Source organism: Phacochoerus africanus, chromosome 2 (genome assembly GCF_016906955.1).
Source record: "Phacochoerus africanus isolate WHEZ1 chromosome 2, ROS_Pafr_v1, whole genome shotgun sequence".
Lineage (NCBI taxonomy): Eukaryota > Metazoa > Chordata > Mammalia > Artiodactyla > Suidae > Phacochoerus > Phacochoerus africanus.
In genome coordinates, this window is record NC_062545.1 from 167,496,137 (window position 1) to 167,510,246 (window position 14,110).

At 40.0% G+C, this 14,110-nt stretch overlaps 1 protein-coding gene across 1 annotated transcript in view; it reads left to right on the plus strand.

Annotated features, from left to right (window-relative positions):
* LOC125119737 (IQ domain-containing protein H-like) overlaps positions 1–14,110 on the plus strand; it is a 42,880-nt gene that overhangs the window by 7,884 nt on the left and 20,886 nt on the right. The window contains exons 2-3 of the mRNA XM_047767142.1: positions 1,986–2,108; positions 3,551–3,642. Of these exons, the coding sequence (XP_047623098.1) occupies positions 1,986–2,108; positions 3,551–3,642 (215 nt within the window). The remainder of the gene's footprint in view (positions 1–1,985; positions 2,109–3,550; positions 3,643–14,110) is intronic.

Consider the following 14,110-nt stretch of genomic DNA (forward strand, 5'->3'; position numbering starts at 1 on the left):
GTAATTTTTTTTTTTCTTTTACTTGGTGAGGAAACTAGAGCAATGAGGATGGTGTGCATGGACATTGTATAGAACATTGTAATAGAACATGGAATTTTGTTTATCTGTTATGTTATTATTATGTTTATCATTGTGTAGGACGTTGCATAGAACTTTGTAATAGAACATAGAATTATGTTTATCTGTTATTATGTTTATTTGTTATTATGTTTATCATTGTGTAGAACTTTATAATAGAACATGGAATTATGTTTATCTGTTCCCAAGCTACTACTATGTACCAGACCTATTACATACAACTCTATGAAGTCATCTAATTGTCTGTACAAAGTAGATGAAGAAATCAAGTGCGGTTCCCCAATAAATTAATCAAGTGCAGTTTTTGTTCCCACTAGCAGTTGACAGGTATAATTACAGAATGATACACAAAGCTACAAATACAAGAGCCACAAGAAGGAAATTCAGTACATTCAAAAGTTAACCCCCCCAAAAAAAAAATTTAAAAAGAAAAAAAACAGCCAAAAAAACGACATGGACCTGGAAGTGGGCTTGCCCTTGAACGGCCTCTTTGTACTTTTGCCATGTCTTTAAAGAATAAATCAGCCTGCAGCAGTAATTTGGACAAAACAATAGAAAGAAGTACATCTTCATCCTTAGTGCCTACCAGCAAAGAGTAGGTGTGTTCAGATTTCAATCTGTGAGCCCTGAAGGCTCTACATGATAATTTGTGCAGAGTACAAATGACCAGATGTGTCTGCCAGACTGTGATGCCCATCAGTGAAAAGATGCAAATGTTTTTTGATCTTTTGAGTACTTGGCTCCTTGGGAATATTCAAGAGTAATCGATAGCATAGGCTGGATCCATGTGTAGGTCCAGTTGTATTAACAGAGAAAAGGTAACTGTTTCAAAATGCCTTTAGCAACCCAGTCTGCAGATTGTTATTGGTGTGACTATTCCTGAAACAGGTGTTGGGCTCATAAATTTGCATAACAAAATGTTTCTCTAGTGGCAGCAGCCCATACAATAATTGGTGCCATCTGTATTTATCTGTTGAAGTTTGGTTGCTAATATGAATGCTGAGAATCTTGTGCTGTCTAATTTCATAACTCCCATTTTATTCAGAAGGTACTTGATGTTGGAGAAATATTCATCATTTGCAAGGAAAAATACAAATTGAAGGAAAATGTTTTTTTTAAATGATTTTTATTTTTTCTACTGTAGCTGGTTTACAGTGTTCTGCCAATTTTCTACTATACAGCAGGGCGACCCAGTCACACATACATATATACATTCTTTCTCTCACATTATCCTCCATCATGCTCCATCATAAGTGAGTAGATATAGTTCCCAGTGCTATACAGCAGGATCTCATTGCTTATCCATTCCAAAGGCAATAGTTTGCATTAATCCCCAAATTGAAGGAAAATTTTAAAGTAATAACATTATGTTGCTGTTTCTTCATGGATCATTTTCACTTCTGACTAAACAAAATTAAGGCCACACCTATAGAACTGCTTCTTCAGAGCAGTAAGGGGAGGATCTAGCTAGAATGGAAAACCAATAGGTCTGTCATCATATTTACAGTTCTCTTTTGAAAGGCACTGCTTTCACTAGAACCTCTATTTGCCGAAAGCTTTGTTGAAATCAGAGTTGGGCTCAAACTTCTTACTGTATCTGACTCAACTGCTTTACCACCTGAAAAAGCAGAAGCCATTTGACTTGCAATTTTATCTTGGCTCCAACTTGGACAAATATGAAACTGTATGAAAGCTTAGTTTTCCAAAATCTGAAAGATAATATGTGGAGCCATCTAATAAAGTATATCTTAGAACCATAAAGACAGTCCTTTTCAATGAACACCATCTTTAGAATCAACTTTATTGTCTCTAGCAATCCAAGCAAATTACAAAACTTTAAGATAAAGAACTGTTTTAGATGGATGATGTACATATTCTTTTGTTATTTTGTGTTTTTCCACCTTTAGGTCCATGAAGACCTTTATCAACTAAGGGAGAAATTAACCAATTTCCCTCCTGAGGAAAAACGTGAGACTCTAGACATTCAGAATCTTGAAACAGCAATCAAAAGGACTGAAATGGGGTTAAAAGTAAGTAGAGCTGTAGATATTAAATAAAGTCCTAGAAGGAGACAAAGATTCCTTGAGAATAAAGAATTGTGGGATTCTCACAGGCTCCTGTGTAATTCCGTTAACAGAGGCAGGCTTGGGTTGGTCATCAGCTTTTTCATCCTGATCTTTTTTTAAAAATGATCATTATTTGTACCGTTTCTTAAATTCCATATAAGTGATGTCATATGGTATATTTGTTTCTCTGTCTGACTTACTTCAGTTATATGATAAGGTGGAGGTCCATCCACGTTGCTGTAAATGGCATTATTTCACTCACTTTGCTGTACAGCAGAAATTAACATAACGTTGTGAATTAACTATCCTTCAATAAAATTATATTTAAAAAGTGATTATTAACTGATTGACTTACATCTTGTCACATTCCATAAAGAATCTGAGGCATTGATAATATTTGATTATACAGTGTTAACCCCTAAAATGGTGTTTGATAAAAAGACTTTAGAATTTTAAAAATAACTATATTAGTCCAATAATATGCCTGACAAAAAAAGGATTCATACCAATACATTGCAGGAAGTTTCTATCAGATGCACCAGGATTCTGAAAAATCAGAGTTTACTTTTCCCTGATAGCTTAAGTATTTTGACTTTAGTCATCTTTGTAATGTTGTGATCCAGCACATAAGACTGGAAATAGGAAAGAAATCTACCAATTTTGGACCAGCGAGATACAACAAAAATACTAATGCTTGCTTGAAATATATGCGGACTTCATCATTATAGATATATCTAAGGGCATGGAAGAATCCAATCTTCAGACCAGGATCATGTTCACATATAACATAAGACTCTATCAGCACATGGGTCCAAAGAAAGACCATCTCCCTCTTCAAGACCTCGATCAGTGTCTCTGCTCTTGCTTTTGACTTTCACTTTACCCTGTTATCAGCTTCCTAGCTCAAATCCTGAGGCTATGAGAGGAGGAATATTCTGTTGCCTCATCAGACTTGCTTGCCATTGTCCTACATTATCTGACAATGAGAGGGCTGGACCCAGCTGGAGTCTTCGGGTTGGCCATTTTAAATAATCTTGTTACCTAAAGGCCAAACTCTCTCCTCAGCTGCTTGCTTGAAGTTCCATAAGAGAAAGACATCACTCCATGTCTGTATTGCCTGGCAAGTTTCCCTGGCTGGGGAGTAAACTGACTCTGGTGCAGTGTCATTTGTGAACAGTGCTACAGGTCACTTAAGCTTTGAGTCTAATCGTTTATTATGCTTTTTCGGATAAAGTAATTTGGCTTTGAGAGGCCTAATGATACCTTAGGCTTGTAATGAACACATAGCATGTTGTCTCTTCTGGCTTAATTACACCATTCTGAGCGTTAACCTAATGAAATGAAGTAAATTAGCTAAGTAGCTCAAGTCCACTCTAATGGCCTAAACTTTAACTTTTCTGTGACAGATTCACATTGAGAAGTATTTAAATGTTGTACACCAACACGTCTTAACAACCCCTATTAATGACAACTTATCTTCTTCTCATGCTTCCAAATGGTAAGTAAAATAGCCATTTTTTTGGTCCAAATAAGTCCAATTAAATTGTTTCTCTTTTTTTTTTTTTTGTTAGGGCCGCACCCTAAAAAAATATGGAAGTTTCCAGGCCAGGAGTCGAATCAGAGCTACAGCTGCCAGCAAATAACACAGCCACAGCAATGCGGGATCCAAGCCATGTCCGAAACCTACACCACAGCTCACAGCAATGTCAGATCCTTAACCCACTGAGCAAGGCCAGGGATTGAACCCACATCCTCATGGATACTAGTCAAGTTTGTTTCCACTGCACCACAACGGTAACTCCCAATTTAACTATTTCTTAAAAATAATATCAGGTGAGGAATTCCCACTGTGGCACAATGGGATCTATGGTGTCTTGGGAGCACGGGGTCACAGGTTTGATCCTGGCCCCAGCACAGTGGCTTGAGTCATAGCTGTGGTTCGGGTCTGAATCCTTGCTATGGGAATTCAATGTGCCATGGGGTACCCAAAAATGGAAAAAACAACAAAAACAAAACAAAACAAAACTCAGGTGAGATGACTGTAAAAAATTTCATTGGCTTTATTCTTATCTGCTCTACTAATTTCAATAGAAGTTTTGGGTAAGAATTTAATGGCAGAATCTGGATTTTTTTTTTGTCTCTTTGCCATTTCTTGGGCTGCTCCCGCAGCATATTGAGGTTCCCAGGCTAGGGGTTCAATTAGAGCTGTAGCCACCGGCCTATGCCAGAGCCACAGCAACACGGGATCCAAGCCACATTTGCAACCTACACCACAGCTTATGGCAACGCCGGATCCTTAACCCACTGAGCAAGGCCAGGGATCGAACCCTCAACCTCCCATAGTTCCTAGTTGGATTCGTTAACCATTGAGCCACGACGGGAACTCCCAGAATTTGGATTTTAATAGAGTTTATTCTATGTTACTTTTATTGTATTCTAATGCTTAACACCAGGACAGATATTTCAGGGTCCTAGTCTTGGTGTTATATCTTTTTCATTTTAGCAAAAGCATATACAAATTTCAACTCCTAAAGGAAATAGTTTAAAGCAAATCCTTTTTTTTGTCTTTTTTTGCTTTTTCTAGGGCCACTTCTGCGGCATATGGAGGTTCCCAGGCTAGGGGTGTAATCAGAGCTGTAGCCACAGCCTACACCACAGCCACAGCAACTCGGGATCTGAGCCACACCTGCAACCTACACCACAGCTCACGACAACACGGGATCCTTAACCCACTGAGCAAGGCCAGGGATCGAACCTGCAACCTCATGGTTCCTAGTCGGATTCGTTAACCACTGAGCCACGACAGGAACTCCAGCAAATCCATTTTTACCCTATTCAGATCACATGGTACTTCTATAGTTTTTAGCCTCTCATATGTGCTTTACTGTAAAGATGACTTTTGTAGCCAGGGTAAACAAAACAAATATAATAAAACTTGCTTGAAATACTCAATATGTAAGAGATCCTAAGAGATGACTTACTAAAATTAGGATTGAGTTCATGAGAAATGGCCTTTCCTCACTTTGGAGCTTCTTACATCCAGGCCTTCTGAATTTGAGTGTATGTAGATTAAGATTTTGTACTAAGCAAAAAATCCCTGTGGCCCTATTTGCATCATAAACATACAGGAAGCATAAATGAATCATATCAGACAGCAATGTCAAGTTTAAGAGAACACACATGGAAACATGGACATCAGGAGACACAGTCAATTCCCAGCTCCCAGTGGTGGGGAGCAGAGCCTTAGGTGCACTCTGTACCTCTTTCCCTATCTCCCATCTGAAGGTAGTGCCACCAGCATCCATCCTCCCTTGGCAGAGGCAACCTTTCCCTAGTCTATCTAGTTTTTAGTCACTTAGATCTTAGATTTTTAACACTGGGAATAACAGTATTGCTTGCAAATAGGTTAATACACATAGTCTTTTTTTTTTTTTTTTTTTTTTGGCCATACACACACCATATGGAAATTCCCAGGCCAGGGATCAAATCTGAGCCACAGCTGCAGCAATGCCAGACCCTTAATCCACTGTGCCATAGCAGGAACTCCTACATAATCTTTTAAAACAAGGAAGCTGGGAGTTCTCTTGTGGCACAGCAGATTAAGGATCTGGTGTTGTCACTGCAGTGGCCGGGGTCTCTGCAGTGGCTGGTTATTTATTACTTATAAATACATAAATAAATAAAACAAAGAATCTGTATGGAAAACAATGAAAGGGATGCTTGGAGAAGAAAATATTGGAGGTTACTTTACCAACTTATATTGACTCAATTCTAAATCAGGAGAGCCACACAAGGGCAAAGTGGGAGACCTATTCAGATGGCAGCCAGGAGATATGTAGCAGGTGGGGAATGTGTGGCTAAAGGATGGAGTGAGCAAACAGCAATAAGAAAGGGGGGGGAGGGGAAGGAGTTTCTGTCATGGCGCAGTGGAAACCAATCTGACTGGGAACCATGAGGTTGTGGGTTCAAACCCTGGCCTCACTCAGTGGGTTAAGGATCTGGCGTTGCCATGAACTATGGTGTAGGTCACAGACGTGGCTCGGCTCTGGTGTTGCCGTGGCTCTGACGTAGGCCGGTGGCTACAGCTCTGACTGAACCCCTGGCCTGGGAACCTCCATGTGTCGCAGGTGCGGCCCTGAAAAGACAAAAAAAGAAAGAAATAAATAAAAAAGAATGGAGCAGATGAAGAAAGTAAATGGAGAAGAGAGGTCTGTCACCAAATCTAATGAAAGTTCTGTCCTGTCTCCAGCTTCCTCTTTGTCCTCTCATCTTGACAAAGAACAGAAGCTAGGCTGTAGATCTGCAAGCTATGATAGCTGAAAAGAGCCAACTAAGTAGCAGAGAACCAAACGGAAAGAGAAACCTTTGGTTGTACAATTCTTCTTTCTGTCCTTGATATTCTTAGGGCCTGAGAGAGTGAAGGGAGACCTTAACATGGTGTGGAGCTGGCTCCCAGAAGTGGTCCTTGGATCCTTTCTTTCCCATTTGATACAGTAATACAATCACTGGCCCTTTTCTCAGGAAATGGGAGCCTGACAAGTTCATAGGAGCCCTACAAGCCTCAGGGAGCATCTCAGTCATAGCTGTGGATTTCGGGTGCTAACATGACACACAGTTTGAAAATGAAATGAAGTCACTTATGATGGAGACTGATAATGTGCGAAAATAGAATGTGTACATGTATGTGTAACTGGGTCACCATGCTGTACAGTAGGGGAAAAAAAGCATATTGGGGAAATAACTATTAAAAAATAATAATAATAAAAGAAAGAAAATGAAATGAGATGTGCTAAGGTCAAAAACTGGAGAAGAGTCCAAACTGGGTCTTCAAAGGAAGCAGGCCCCAGGCAGGCCCTGGGAGTGGCAGTGTAAGTCACAGGGAGCTGGCTTAGGGAGGAAGAGAAGTGGTGACAGCAGACGGAGATGGAAAACATGAGACCAAGGAGATCACGGATGATCATCTGTGACTATAACGTTCCCAGGTAGACAGTCACACCTGGTTCTGCACTTGCAGGGGTGCCCCAGAGACTGGAGCCCCTTGGCTTCGGAGTCTGCTATGGCCTTTCTGGGAGATTACATGCAAGGCAGATGGCAGAACCCAGAATTCCTTTGGTTCACATGTCTGGGATGAGCAGGACTGGCCAATTCATTGCATTTTTCTTCTGAGGTTCCATGACAAAGTCCTTAAAATGCCTGCGTAAGAAGGAGCTTTTTTATTACCGATGGCACGAATCACTGAGAAACAGGTTGCTTAAACTCAAAACTGATTAGGAAGTCAAAGAGGGAGACACGGATTCAGGAAAGTTTCAAGCTGGGACAGAAGCTGGTCCTGGCCCTTGCACCAGTCAAAGAATTTAGGTGATCCCGCATAATATGTGTTGCTTATTTTGTTATAAATATTTATCATAGAGTGAATTATTACAAAATACACCAACATAGAAGTATTTAAATAATGAGATAAAGATGAAATAAACCGTTTGAAATTGTTCACTTTATTAACAGCACAAAGCTTCCTTCTCATGTTAAAAAGGTTATTATTTATAATGTTTTGGTTTCTTAATCTTGTTAATCATGACAACTTTATATTGGTTGTAACTAATATCCCAAAACATACTCTAAATTTAGCTGTGAGTCAGCATTGAGGCTGGGTGGATGTGAGCCCATATTGTAGTTCATCTTCTGGATACTTTTTAAGTTTGGGGAGTTTTAGGGGGCTGATTCTTTGTAAGTTTGATTGGTTGATCATCATTTTTACATTTTAATATGATTGAAGAAAAGCTCATCCTGAAGAGAAGCTAAAAGGAAAACTGTCAGTTCTGCCATTTTCTTGTTTTTTTTTTTTCACTGATGCTTGTTATTATCATCAAGATACAGAGTGACTTTTTGCAGGATCTTTTTTTTTTTTTTCTTTTGTCTTTTTAGGGCCACACTCTTGGCATATGGAGGTTCCCAGGCTAGGAGTCTAATCAGAGCTGTAGCCACTGGCCTACACCACAGCTCATGGCAACGCCAGATCCTTAACCCACTGAGCAAAGGCCAGGAATCGAACCCACATCCTCATGGATACCAGTCAGGTTTGTTAACTGCTGAGCCATGATGGGAACTCTGCAGGGATCTTTTTAAGACACCTGTCCCTTTTTTTCAGGCTTAGTTTAATTAAAACTGACTAATATAATCCACAAACTGACTTCATGAGCAAACTGCAGTACATGCTAATGCTCTGAAAAAACATGTACCAATGTGACCCCACTGTTCATACCCTTGCGGTTTGAAGCTTCTAATCTCAGGAGGCATCCAGTACCAGAGGTGACATGAGCACATGAGGAATGCAGTGACAAGCTGAGTATTAAATAGTAGTATAAAGTAATTTCTTATTTTTATTTCTTACTGTATATAAATAGAAGCTCTTATATTCTTCACATGACCAATGGCATTGTCTTATGTAGCACCTGAGAGATGACATTTGAGAGACCACAGGTCTAGAGTTGAGGGTTCTTAAACTTTGGTTTGCAGTCCTCTTTCACCAGCTCCAGCTGGGGTCCTGGAATCTGCATTTTAGCAAACACTCTTGGTAATCCTCATGCAAATAATTTGTGCTTGGAATTCCTGGGAAGGCATGACTCCCTGGAATCAGTATTCTTCTAGCCAACTAGAGGACCTGCCTCTGTATGACCAAAAGCCTGGTCCTGGAAATGCTGCTACCCCATTGCTATGAAGGGTTGGAGAAAGCCTCTTGCACCAGGATTGAGCCAGGAGTGGGACCCTGCAGCCAGACTGGTAGGACTACAGTGTCTGCTTACATTGTGAGTCTGATGGTGTGTCAAAGGCCAAAAGTCCAAGGCAGCAGCTCCTGAGAAAAGTGGCACGTAAGGAGGACTACAAATCCCTGTTGCTCCTTTGACAGTAGAGCCCAGCTGCTACCAGCAACTGAGACTCAACACTGTTCAGATAGATAGGGCTTCGTTCTACAATGGAAGCCCAGGAAATTGGAAGAATTCATTCCAAATGAGTACTATCCCCGGATACACCTTGAAAAATGATGTAGAAAAGATATATAATCCTCCTCCTCCTCATTATTATCAGTATCATGAATCATCATTATTGTCAATGTATTTATAACATGACAGTTTACAAAGGACTCTTTTTTAACCTATAAGGCATATAGTTATGCTTTGCTTTTAAAGATGTGCAAACTGAGGCTCATACCTGTGTTTTAGGTCACACAGGCCATCAATAGTAAGGCCCAGGTCCAAGTTCACTCAAGTATCTGCAATCTAGCATTCTCCTACACCACAGCCACTCAAAAATCAGGAAGCCAAATTTTCACAAAGAATGGTTTTCCTTTTTAACAAGCATTGTTCAAGAAAAAAAAAAAAAACAACTGGTAGTTTTGTCTAGTAGGGAAAAAAAAACCCAGTAGTTACACAAAGTAATGATAATGCATGCCAGAAAATGCAAGGTTTTCCTGGCTGTTGTTTAGAAAATAATAAGGACACTATCAAAAATGGTATATCTTGGGAGTTCCCGTCGTGGCGCAGTGGTTAACGAATCCGACTAGGAACCACGAGGTTGCGGGTTCGGTCCCTGCCCTTGCTCAGTGGGTTAACGATCCGGCGTTGCCGTGAGCTGTGGTGTAGGTTGCAGACGCGGCTCGGATCCCGCGTTGCTGTGGCTCTGGCATAGGCCAGTGGCTACAGCTCCGTTTCGACCCCTAGCCTGGGAACCTCCATATGCCACGGGAGCGGCCCAAAGAAATAGCAAAAAGACAAAAAAAAAAAAATGGTATATCTTCTCCAAAGAGCTCAAAGTGCTTTTGTATTGTTTTCAAAATAGGTTTCATTATTATTCCCTTTTTGGCAGTGATTCTTCTTCTATGTCAAAGTGTGGTTCTTCCTCTTATCATTGCTGGCTTGCACAGATTTTATTGCTTGTGATATCTGCTCACACTGTTCTTAATGACCATGCTTTGCTTATTGACACTAGGGGGTGACTACCATCTGTACCCACACTCTCAGAACCACACAAAAATCTTCATTTTACATTCTGCTATGCTAGTGTTTGAGGAGGAAAAAAAAAAACAAGAACAAAGCAAATAAGTAATAGTGAGAAACAGTGAGAAGGAAAGAAGCTGTTTCTGTTAAATGGTGAGTGTAGATTAGAAGGTACATTTTCACTCTGTTATTGAAGGACCTTGGAGCCAATCTGTTCTGGGTTGTTACAAAGCGGTACCCAAATCCCAGTGATACAGAATATAACCATATCCTAGTTACAGAGAGAGACAAAGCACAGGTAACAAGATGTTAACACTTGGCAATCTAGGTGAAGGCTATTTGGATGCTCATTATTCTTTCAATTTTTCTGTGAGTTTGAAATTTTCTGAAATAAAGAGTATTAAAAAGCATTATAAAATAAAAAAACAATTGGAAAAACATTTATAACATGTGATATAAAAACTGCTGATGTTCTTAAATATAAAGAGCTCTTGCCAATAATAATAAAAAATCCTTGATATAGACAAAAGGACATAAATAGACCACTCACAAAGCTAGAAATGAAAATAACCAGCAAATAGGTGAAAATGCTTAATCTCACTGGTAAACCAGAGAAATGCAAATTAAACTATATGTTACTACTTTTCTTAACAAATTAGCAAAACAGATCATTTAAATCACCCCAATACTCATTGCTGATGATGGCGCTGAAAGATAGGCATACTTTTATATTACTGGTGGGAGGTGTAAATTGTCATAAAGTTCTTAAAGGAGGTTTTTCAAGACAATTTTTTGAACTGTTATTTTTTAGCTTAGTAGTTGTACCTCTAGGAATTTATCTTAGGAAATCAAGAGAGATATATATGGATCCCTGTATAAGTTTGTTCATTTCAGTGTTATATTTAATAGCAATATATTTGCAAATACCTTAAGTGTTAACAGTCAAAGAATGATTAAAGCTATATCTATTTGCTATTATACAGCTGTTAAAATCAATATTGTAGGGAGTTCCCATCATGGCTCAGCCCTTAACAATCTGACTAGCATCCATGTGGACGCAGGTTCGATCCCTGGCCTTGCTCAGTGGGTTAACGATCCGGGGTTGCTGTGGCTGTGGTGTAGGCTGGTGGCTACAGCTCTGATTCAACCCCTAGCCTGGGAACCTCCATATGCCATGCATGTGTCCCTGAAAAACAAACCAAAAAAACGCTGATATTGTCCAAGAAGGTTTTTTTTTTTTTTTTCATCTTTTTGCTATTTCTTTGGGCTGCTCCCGCGGCATATGGAGGTTCCCAGGCTAGGAGTCGAATCGGAGCTGTAGCCGCCAGCCCATGCCAGAGCCACAGCAACGCAGGATCTGAGCTGCGTCTGCAACCCACACCACAGCTCACGACAACGCCGGATCGTTAACCCACTGAGCAAGGGCAGGGACTGAACCCGCAACCTCATGGTTCCTAGTCGGATTTGTTAACCACTGCGCCACGACGGTAACTCCTGTCCAAGAAGTTTTAATGACATAGAAAGCTTCACATAGTACATACTGAGGGCAGGGGAGGGAGGATACAAAATTGTATCTCAATTCAAGTTCACCTCTAAATATATAATCTACAGAGGTAAAAGGACTTGTAAATATACTAAGAGTTTCAGTTCTAGGATGGTGCTATAGATATACTTTCCCCTATTACTTCTGATAAACACAACTAGTAAAACCCCTGGATATTATATATAAAATAAACTTGGGACTCTTCAGAGTTCCCATTGTGGAGCAGTAGAAACGAATCAAATAGGAACCATGAGGTTACGGGTTTGATTCCTGGCCTCACTCAGTGGGTTAAGGATCTGGCATTGCTGTGGCTGTGGTGTAGGCCTGCAGTTGCAGCTCTGATTCAACCCCTAGCCTGGGAACCTCCATGTGTCATGGGTGTGGCCCTAAAAAGACAAAAAGGCAAAAAATTTAAAAAATGAAATAAACTTTGGATTCTGAAAGGTGGAGAGAAGGAAAGGACATGATCGTGAGGTCCTTGGATTTTCTGTTTACCTCATATGTCCCAAGTCTGACCTGTATTATTTGCCCATCCTCTGAAGATGTTCTTTTAACATTTCTTGCAATACAAGCCTCTGGTGACAAATTCCTTTAGTTTTTGTTTGTTTGATAACATCTTTATTTTCTCTTCATGTGTGAAGGTAATTTTGCTAAATACAGAAATACAGGTTGGGGTTTTTTTCTCTCCACACTTCAAATATTTTTGTCCATACTCTACCTGCTTTGCATGGATTGTGGAGAAGAATTCGATATGATTCTTATTTTGTTCTATAGGTAAGTCTTTTTCCCCTCGTCTTCTTTCAAGATTTTCTTTGTCCTTGGTTTTCCATAGTTTGAGTATGATTATGGCCAGGTATAGTTTGTTTGTTGGCATTCATTCCCTTAGTATTCTCTGAGTTTTCTGGATCTGTGGTTTAGCATCTGACGTTAATTTTGGAAAATTCTTAGCCCTTATCATTCACACGTTTCTTCTGCTCCTTTCTTCTCTTTCTGATATTTTTGTTGCATGTTACACCATTTATAGTTGTCCCATAGTTCTTGATACTCCTTTCTGCTTCGCTTATAATTTTTCTCTTTGCATTCCATTTTTGGAGTTTATATTGACAGTTCTTGAAGCTCACTGATTCTTTCCTTGGCCATGTCCAGTCTATTGATAAGCCTACCAAAGGCATTCTTCATTTGTTACGGTGGTTTTGATTTCTAACATTACTTTTTGATTCTTTCTTGGAGTTTCAACCTCTCTGCTTACAGTACCCAGGTGTTCTTGCATATTGTCCACTTTATCCATTAGTACCCTTAGCATATTAATCGTAGTTGGGTTTTTTTTGTTTGTTTGTTTTTGCTTTTTAGGGACATACCTACGGCATGTGGCTAGGGGTCTAAGTGGAGCTAGAGCTGCCAGCCTACGCCACAGCCACAGCAACGCCAGATCCAAGTTGTATCTGCGACCTATATCACAGCTCATGGTAACGCCGGATCTTTAAGCCACTGAGCAAGGCCAGGTATTGAACTCGCAACCTCAAGGTTCCTAGTCGGATTCATTTCCACTACACCATGAGGAGAACTCCTAATCATGGTTATTTTTTATTCCTGGTCTGATAATTCCAAAATCTCTCTTATATCTGTATCTGATTCTAATGCTTGCTTTGTCTCTTCAGACCATTTTTTTTTTGTCTTGCCTTTTAGCATGGCTTGTCAGTGTTTTTGGAAGCTGGACATGATGTATTAGGTATTAAGAACTGAGGTAAATAGGAACATAGTGTGAGGTAGGTAGGCCTTTATCTGCTGGCAGTTATGCTATGTTTACTGTTTGCTGCAACTCTCGATGTCCAAGGCTTCAATTTCCCTAACTACATGTATCTTCTCTATTGTCTTTGGGTTTTCCTAGAAACGCCTGTCTGAATAGAGTCTGAGCTTTGCAGTTTTTTCATCTGTAATCCTCTGTATGCAGAGGCTCTGTGACTGTGGAGTACATTGGGGGGAAGCATTCAGTAATCCTATGATTAGATTTCAGCGTTTTGGTGGGTTTATTCCCCTGGACTGTTTCCTTCACAAGGTTTTCTCAGTGTTTTTCCCCTTACGTGAGGTAGGAAGACTAGAGGGGGCTGGGGTTAAGCCAACTGACCTTCTTCAGGTCAGATAAGGCTTTGGTAAAATAGTTTTCTCTGAGTCCTAGCCTTCATTACAGAAAATGGAACAAAGAACAGAACTATCTAGGAGAATTTTGAAATAGTTTCTTTTGCTTTTCCCCTGAAGCAGGAAGGGATTTTCTCTCATCTTCACAGGGAGAACACAATAGGACTGCTGGAGGTAAAATTCCTGTAAGTATGGGTTGTCCTCAGACTTGGCCCCTCAGAGATTTTCACTCTCAAGCTAATCCACACTGAGCCTCCAGCAATGTGTCAATTAGAATTTAAGTGTTCTTATAAGCA